General features: G+C 48.5%; 1 protein-coding gene across 1 annotated transcript; it reads left to right on the top strand.

Annotated features, from left to right (window-relative positions):
- The first annotated feature begins 4,104 nt into the window (after positions 1 to 4,104).
- Positions 4,105 to 5,610, top strand: LOC119445265 (uncharacterized protein K02A2.6-like). The gene is made up of 2 exons (XM_037709583.1): positions 4,105 to 4,176; positions 5,290 to 5,610. Exons 1-2 carry the CDS (start codon positions 4,105 to 4,107, stop codon positions 5,608 to 5,610), a joined length of 393 nt encoding a protein of 130 aa, XP_037565511.1.
- Positions 5,611 to 8,489: the final 2,879 nt, after the last annotated feature.

Below are 8,489 nucleotides of genomic sequence, written 5' to 3'. Positions count from 1 at the left end.
ACTTCAACGCGGCTCCCCAGGCATGGGGCTACACGACGGCCACGTCAAAAGGCACTGCACTGCAGTATATGATACAGCAGCACCGTCTCACCATCCTCACAGACCCCCCCTACCCCACGCGTCTAGGAAACAGCGTCTCCAGAGATACGTGCCCTGACCTTACTCTCACTAAAGGGATACAGCAAGCCACTTGGCGCAACACGGATGAAACCCTGGGCAGTGATGACTGCATCCTTTCCACCACATTGTACGTTACGCATGCACGCCACCCGATAAAAAATATAACACTCACAGATTGGACAGATTTTCGCAGAGAACGAACGAACTCCTCGAAGGGTATTGCGGATCTCCAACAGTAGGTACGAGAGCTCCAGCAAGACGTAGACAGGCATTCAAAACACATCACACTCACCACATACATTGCCGCAGTAGACCCGCACCTTCTTCACTTGTGGGAGGCCCGTCGAGGCATTGTTAGGAGATGGAAACACCAAAAATATAATCGCAAACTGAGACTACATATAGCGAAACTCACGGCAACCGCGGCAACCGCGGAATTTTATGCTGAGGAGCTCACCGGTCACAACTGGCGACAACTATGCAACAAGTTGCAGGGAACTCTTAGCATGGCCAAAACATGGTCGCTGCTACGCTTATTCTTCACCTCACTCAAAGCAAAGCAGTCAGCCAGCAAACAATCCAACGTCTCCTCTATAACCATCCGGGTTCTGACGACGACACCCTGGATGAGTTGTGGGCGCGGTACATAGGATAGTTCAAACCCACGCAGGGACAACCTCCCACGTACAGCAGAGGTGACAACCACGACCTGAACAAGCCAATCACCATCTCTGAGGTGCAATAAGCAATCCATGCACTCACACGAAACACCACCCCAGGCAAGGACAAAATAAATAACAAGCTCCTGTGCAATCTGGATGGCGGCACCATTCAAACTCTTACTGACCTATTTAATCATCATTGGGAGGCGGGTACGCTGCCAGCGGATTGGAAGTACGCGGACATCATCCTCATTCCAAAACCAGGCAAACCCTCCAGCTTAGAAAATCTGAGCCCAATATCACTGACTTCATGCCTAGGTAAGCTTCTGGAGCACGTCATTCTGAACCGACTTCAACCTTACCTAGAATCCAGCGAGTTGCTGCCCGAAACAATGTTCGGATTCCGGCCGCACCTTTCTGCCCACGACATTCTCCTTCAGCTGAAGGAACAAGTCCTTGAACACATCTCACCACACAACATTGCAGCGATCTTAGCACCAGACCTTAAAGGCGCTTTCGACAATGTGGCTCACCATACCACCCTGACAAACCTAAGTCTTACCAACTGTGGTCATAATACAACGCACGCGCCTTTCTAACCAACCGCAATGGCTCACTCAGAACCCCGACGTCACCTACTCGCAACAAAGGAACCCCACAAGGTGCCGTTCTAACACCCACCCTTTTCAACATTGCTATCAACATTGCTGTCTTTATATTTCGACGTGCACTGCAAAAAAAGCCGGCAGATCCCACGCCCTGTGGGAATCGATGTTATGCAAAGCTGTGCACGGGGAGCCAACCAAGTTTACGAAACGACCATGAGAGCACCAAGACATAGGCGGCTCTTTGATGACTTACATGACACGCATGTCATGACATTCATGTCATGAGCCCTCAGGAGTCTCTTTACGTACACCTAAGAGACTTTAAGGTGAAAGCCTTAGTCATGCTCATGACTGTGACTTCTACCACCATTCTTTAGTGTTTTGTTGACTTAGTACATACGTCAGAACCCATTTCAGTGGGTTTTGAGTGTTATTCTTTTTTGCTGAGTCATTGACGTTTTTTCTTAGTAATGCTCATGAATATGCCTTCTACCATCATCCTTTAGTGTTTCCTTCACTTAGTGCCCACGTCCAAACCCATTCCAGTGGTTTTTGAGTGTTAATCTTTTTTCGCTGAGTCATCGTCATTTTTGCTGAATCATGCTCATGACTATGCCTTCTACCAGCAGGCTGTAGTGTTTCCTTCACTTAGTACCCACGTCCGAACCTATTTCAGCGGTTTTTGAGCGTTAATATTTTTTTGCTGAGTCATTGTCATTTTTGCTGAGTCATGCTCATGACTATGACTTCTACTATCATCCCTTAGTGTTTCCTTCCCTTAGTACCCACGTCAGAAACAATTTCAGTGCTTCTTGAGTGCTATACTTCTTTGCTGATTCGTTGTCATTTTTGCTGAGTCATGCTCATAACTATGACTTCTACCATCATCCTTTAGAGTTTCCTTCACTTAGTGCCCACGTCCGAACCCATTTCAGTGGTTTTTGAGTGTTAATCTTTTTTCCCTTAGTCATTGTCCTTTAGCTGAGTCATGCTCATGAATATGATCTCTACCATCATCATTCAGTGTTTCCTTCACTTAGTGCCTACTTCCAAACCCATTCCAGTGGTTTTTGAGTGTTAATTGTTTTCGCTGAGTCATTGTCATTTTTGCTGAGTCATGCTCATGAATATGCCTTCTACCAGCAGCCTCTAGTGTTTCCTTCACTTAGTACCCACGTCGGAACCTATTTCAGTGGTTTTTGAGTGTTAATGTTTTTCGCCGAGTCATTGTCATGGCATTTATGTCATGACGGATCACTTATTTTTGTCATACACTCTTGCCATAGTATGCCAACTTTGGTACATACCAAGTTAACGAAATGACCATGAGAGTACTAAGTCGTAGGCAGCTAGATAGATAGATAGATAGATAGATAGATAGATAGATAGATAGATAGATAGATAGATAGATAGATAGATAGATAGATAGATAGATAGATAGATAGATAGATAGATAGATAGATAGATAGATAGATAGATAGATAGATAGATAGATAGATAGATAGATAGATAGATAGATAGATAGATAGATAGATAGATAGATATTGTCAAAGTAGCAAATTTTCGCAAAGAAATCATCATCATCAGCCTATATTTATGTCCTCTGCAGGACGAAGGCATTTCCCTTCTATCTCCAATTACCCCTGTCTTGCGCTAGCGTACTCCAACTTGTGCCTGCAAATTTCCTAACTTCATCATCCCACCTGGTTTTCTGCCGTCCTCGACTGCTCTTCCATTCTTTTGGTATCCATTCTGTAACCCTCATGGTCCACCGGTTATCCATCCTACGCATTACATGGCCTGCCCAGCTCCATTTCTTCCGCTTAATGCCAACTAGAATATCGGCTATCCCCGTTTGTTCTCTGATCCATACCGCTCTCTTCCTGTCTCTTAACGTTACTCCTAAGATTTTTCTTTCCATCGCTCGTTGTGCTGTCCTCAACTTGTTCTCGATCTTATTTGTTAACCTCCAAGTTTCTGTGCCATCTGTCAGCACCCGCAGAATGCAATGATTGTACACTTTTCTTTTCAACGACAGTGGTAAGCTCCCAGTCAGGATTTGGCAATGCCTTCCGTATGCACTCCAACCCAATTTTATTCTTCTGTAAATTTCTTTCTCATGATCAGGGTCCCCTGTGAGTAATTGACCTAGATAAACGTACTCCTTTACAGATTCTAGATGCTGACTGGCAATCCGGAATTCTTGTTCCCTTCCCAGGCTATTGAACATTATCTTTGTCTTCTACATATTCATCTTCAACCCAATTCTTACACTTTCTCGATCAAGGTCCTCAATCATTTGTTGTAATTCGTCTCTATATTGTTGCTGAATAGGACAATGTCATCTGCAAGCCGAAGGTTGCTGAGATATTCACCGTTGATCCTCACTCCTAAGCCTTCCCAGTCTAAGAGCTTGAATACTTCTTCTAAGCATGCAGTGAATAGCATTGGAGAGATTGTGTCTCCTTTCCTGATTCATTTCTTGATATGTGGCGTGGAGCAGAGGTAGAACAACCGACTTCAAATCGCCAAGAAATGATTCGCATTTAATAAACGTCCATTCTTCCAGCTTGTCAGCTTGTGTCTGCTTCGCCTGCGTCAAGCGCACTGCCCGACCTACGATGTAACAGTGGCGATGACAAACGGAAAGCGAAACCCCTGGCAAAACCTTGAAGCACAGGTCGGCAGCTACGCTACGGGGCGCCGACTCGACGATGGCACACCAGCAACTGCCCGACTTCGACGACGAAAGAGACAACCGGAAGGCCTATGTTATCACGGCAGAGGTATACTTTGAGGCAACGGGCGTGACGGAGTCAGGAAAGAAACGGGCGCTTTAAGCACGCGCACCGTTCAAATATTAGCAGGAAGAGTAGCGCCGAAGAAGCCGAATTCTTTGCAGTACGAAAACGTCGTGAAAGACTTGGACGAGTTGTTTGATCCCAAGCGCCATGAGATTACTGAAAGCGTCCGCTTCTTTAACCACTGCCAGCTTGACGGTGAGTCTCTTCAAGAATTCATAACTGAAATTCGTCGAATTGCGGACAACTGCAATTTTGGTACCATGCTCGACCGAATGCTGCGGGATAGAATTGTGTGCGACATAAGATCGAGTACACTGCAGAAACAACTCCTGACAAAAAAAGATCAGTCCCTAGAGGACGCTGAAACAATGGCACTGTCGGCTGAAGCTGCAGATAAGGATGTCAATAAAATAGCCGCAGACGCGTCGGCGGTGCTTAAAATTAAGGCGCACTCAACCTCAACGAAAGAGGTACTGGTAGAATGTGGGCGTTGTGGCAGCATAAAGTACAACAGTAATGCCTGCCGTTGGATTAATGCTCGTTGTTATCACTGCGGTCGACGTGGCCACCTAGCAGTAAAATGCCAGAACGAAGAAAGCGAAGGGCCTCGAACTCGAGAAGGAGCCTGGGGATTTCGCGGCAGAGTTCTGGCTGTTAAGAAAGGGGAGACAGATGAAGACAGAGTATAGCATGGACATTTGGGCGCTAAAATCGACGCCGGAGGTACATATGAAGCCCTCAATTCGACGCACCTGCATATGGGGAGGTGTGGACGTATCAATGCTTAACGATACGGGTTCCCCGGTCTGCATCGTGTCCCGACAGGTATTTGAGCAGCACAAAAACACTTGGCCTTCGCTATGGCCTTCACGCACGAAGTTATCATGCTACCTTGGAAAATTGCCAAGTTTTGGAGAGCTCCTTTTGCCGGTGTCGTACGACAGTACAACTGTAGAATGCACATTGGTGGTGCTAGATTGCCCCGGTCCAAGCTTATGTGGTCGAGACCTAATTTCCCTTCTGAGCGACGCAGGCTCCCCAGTCCTCAGCCTCTCAGCCAAGCCGCTGACCGCACAGCCGTCTACCACCACGCAGGTCACTGCTCACGTGTTCGCCGAGTTTCAACATGTTTTCAGCTCGGATCTATTCCTCATCAAAGGTCCCGCGGCACACCTACAGCTGAAGGAGGGAGCGACGCCCAAGTTACGCAAGGCCCGATCTATTCCCTTCGCTCTATGGGACAAGGTATCTGAAGAGCTTGATAGGCTCGTGGCATTAGGCGTTTTTTCACCGGTGCCGCATTCCGAGTGGGCTACGCCCATTGTACCCGTCCTTAAGAAGGACGGCACCGTTAGGATTTGTGGCGACTTCAAAGTCACTTTAAGTTCGACATGTGAGCTGGAGCAGTACCCGTAGCCAGTAATCAATGACATGTTCGCTTCCTTAAGCGGTAGGAAATATTTCAGCACACTGGATTTACGTGACGCATATAACCAAGTCCCTCTGGATGAGGAATCGCGCCAGTTATGCATGATTAATACGCATAAAGGTCTTTTCTGCTACAACAGATTACCTTTCGGCAATGCCTCTGCGCCAGCCATTTTTCAACGCAGAATAGAAACAGTTCTACAAGGCTTATCAGGCGCGCAAGCTTATCTGGACGATGTCTTGGTGTCCGAAAGAGCAGGAAGGGACGACGTGCTAGAAGCTGTTCTGCGGCGTTTCCGCGAGTGTGGTGTTAAACTGCGCCTCGACAAATGCAAATTTCGGCATGTGTCCGTTACATACCTTGGCCGTCGAATTGATCATCAAGGATTGCACCGAATAGAAAAGAATTTCGAAGCTATCACAGAAGCCCCTAACCCGAAAAATGTAGCTGAGCTTCGTTCTTTTCTTGGCATGATCACTTTCTACTCAAAAGTTTTGCCGAACATATCGTCTCTGCTCGCTCCATTGTGTCGGCTGCTGGAAAAGAACAGACATTGGCTCTGGGAAGAAGAGCAACAAACGGCGTTTGATAAAGCAAAACGGTGTTTGCAGCAAGCAGGGGTGTTGGTTCATTTCGACCCTTCACAACCACTGAAACTAGAGGGCGACTAGAGGGCAAGAAGGAATCGGTGCAGTGCTTTTCGCACGAAAGGGAACGTCAACAAGCCGATCGGTTTTCCTTCAAAAACATTGTCGAAAGCAGAAAGAAATTATTCGCAACTTGAACGTGAAGCACTGGCCCTCGTATTTTGAGTAATGAAGTTTCGTGATTACCTTCTAGGCCGCGAATTTATCCTGGTCACAGATCACCAGCCGCTCCTGGGCCTGCTGAGGCCCACTCGGCCCACTCGGCCCACTCGGCCCACTCGGCCCACTCCGCCTCTGGCTGCTGCTCGCATACTGCGCTTCGCGCTGTATTTGGGATGATTTCGCTACAAGTTACAGTATTCGCCAGGCAAGCAGCTCCTGAACTCACACGCGCTTAGTAGGTTGCCACAAGAAACTTCGAACCAACCACGGAAGGGGAGCCACCTGACTACGTTCTGGCACTAGCATGTGTGTTCTTTAACCTGTCTTTATATTTCGACGTGCACTTCAAATAAATGTCCATTTTTCCAGCTTGTCAGCTTGTGTCTGCCTCGCCTGCGTCAAGCGCACTGTCCAACCTACGATGTAACACAAGCACTCGGCCTACCACCGGGCACTGCCACACTCAAGCTCGAAGCCCTAGGAGCCCATAACCCAGTAACAGAAATCATAGACGCCCACCTCACAAGCCAGCGAGAACGCCTAGCCCTCACACCAATAGGCAAAAAGCTCCTATAGAGCGCGTAGCTACCCTACCCAGGGCCGAGGCCACAAAAGATCAATCTATCTAGCCCCAACAATCGGGAGCATATCAACGTAGCCGCCATCCCCAGAAGCATGCACCCGGAACATCATGCCAGTCGTCCCCAAGCTCGCGCAAAGACCCTTCAGACAAGAAAGCAGTCATGGCAGTCAACGTTGTCGACCATAACCTTCAAGAGGTGGTCTCCATGACGGTCCGCACTGACAACGCCCTCGAAGCGCAGCAGACAGTCATCGCCTTTGCCATCACCTCTAGTCAAACCGAAGGACACGTCACAATTATTACCGACTCCCAAGCAGCTTGCCATAGCTATGCCAGAGGCAGAATATCTTCCATCGCCGACCAAACAAACCTCTCAATTCCCCGACGTTGAAATAGTAGGGACTTCCGGACACGAATCCCTCCGTGGAAATCAGCGTGCGCACGCTGTAGCCAGAGCTCATGCCACCAGGGCGCCACAAGAGAGAGATGCGACCGCATCTATGAAGCCTGTACCTTTACAATACAACGCCATATTATAACACCACAGATTGAACAGACACCAATACCACACCCCCCCACAAGACACTCTCACGCGAAGACGCAGTAGCTTGGCGACAATTACAAACTAAGACATACCCCCATTTACGCAGATTACACGCAATACACCCTGCACTGTACTCGTACAAATACCCCCTTTGTAACGACTACGCTTCCCTATATCACGTACGCCACATGGGCGTGCCTCAAAATACAGGTAGCCCCGCAAATACCCAACCCCACACCCGAGCAGTGGGAGGCCGTGCTGACTAGCTCGGACTCTCGTGACCAGCAGCAACTGGTGCGGCGGGCCGGGAGACAGCAAGAGCCGCAGGAGCCCTGCAGACTGAGGTTGCCTCCCAGCACAAGCAGAAAGACACCTGCTTGTTCTCTTTTTTTCTCTCAAAAAATGTTTTTCCTCCTCCTCCTCGCCGACTCGTATTGTCGACGTATTATAGGCCGCCTTCGTGGAGCTTCGTGCCCGCCTAACGCCCGGATTGGTCGACAGCTGACACAATTCAAGCTGGAAAACTCCATGCTGTACCCCCATATCCAACATCCTGACGGACGACGCTGGGTGCCCCTACTGCCTCGTTGCCTTCGTGCGCGTGTCCTTCACGCATTTCATGACGATTTGAGTGCTGGCCACCTTGGTATCCAGAAAACCTACGACCGCATAAGAAGTCGCTTCTACTGGCCTGGCTTGTCTACCAGTGCGGCGAGATCCTTCGCTTCCTGTGCCATTTATGCGCGAGCCCTGCGTTTTCTGCTACGATGCCGATCTGCTAGTGTACCAAGCGGCAGGCTGATTAGTGGAGCGCTCGACCGGCTATCGCTCACACTATCCCTGCCTGAGATACGCGTTTATTCGCACGTTGCCTGACGTCAGTTGTTGAGGATTACTGACTTTCCCCTTGAACCTAAAACCAATTAAAAA

This window comes from Dermacentor silvarum, chromosome 3 (genome assembly GCF_013339745.2).
Source record: "Dermacentor silvarum isolate Dsil-2018 chromosome 3, BIME_Dsil_1.4, whole genome shotgun sequence".
NCBI lineage: Eukaryota > Metazoa > Arthropoda > Arachnida > Ixodida > Ixodidae > Dermacentor > Dermacentor silvarum.
The sequence above is the reverse complement of the archived record's forward strand: the minus strand, read 5'-3'. Positions and strand labels throughout refer to the sequence as shown.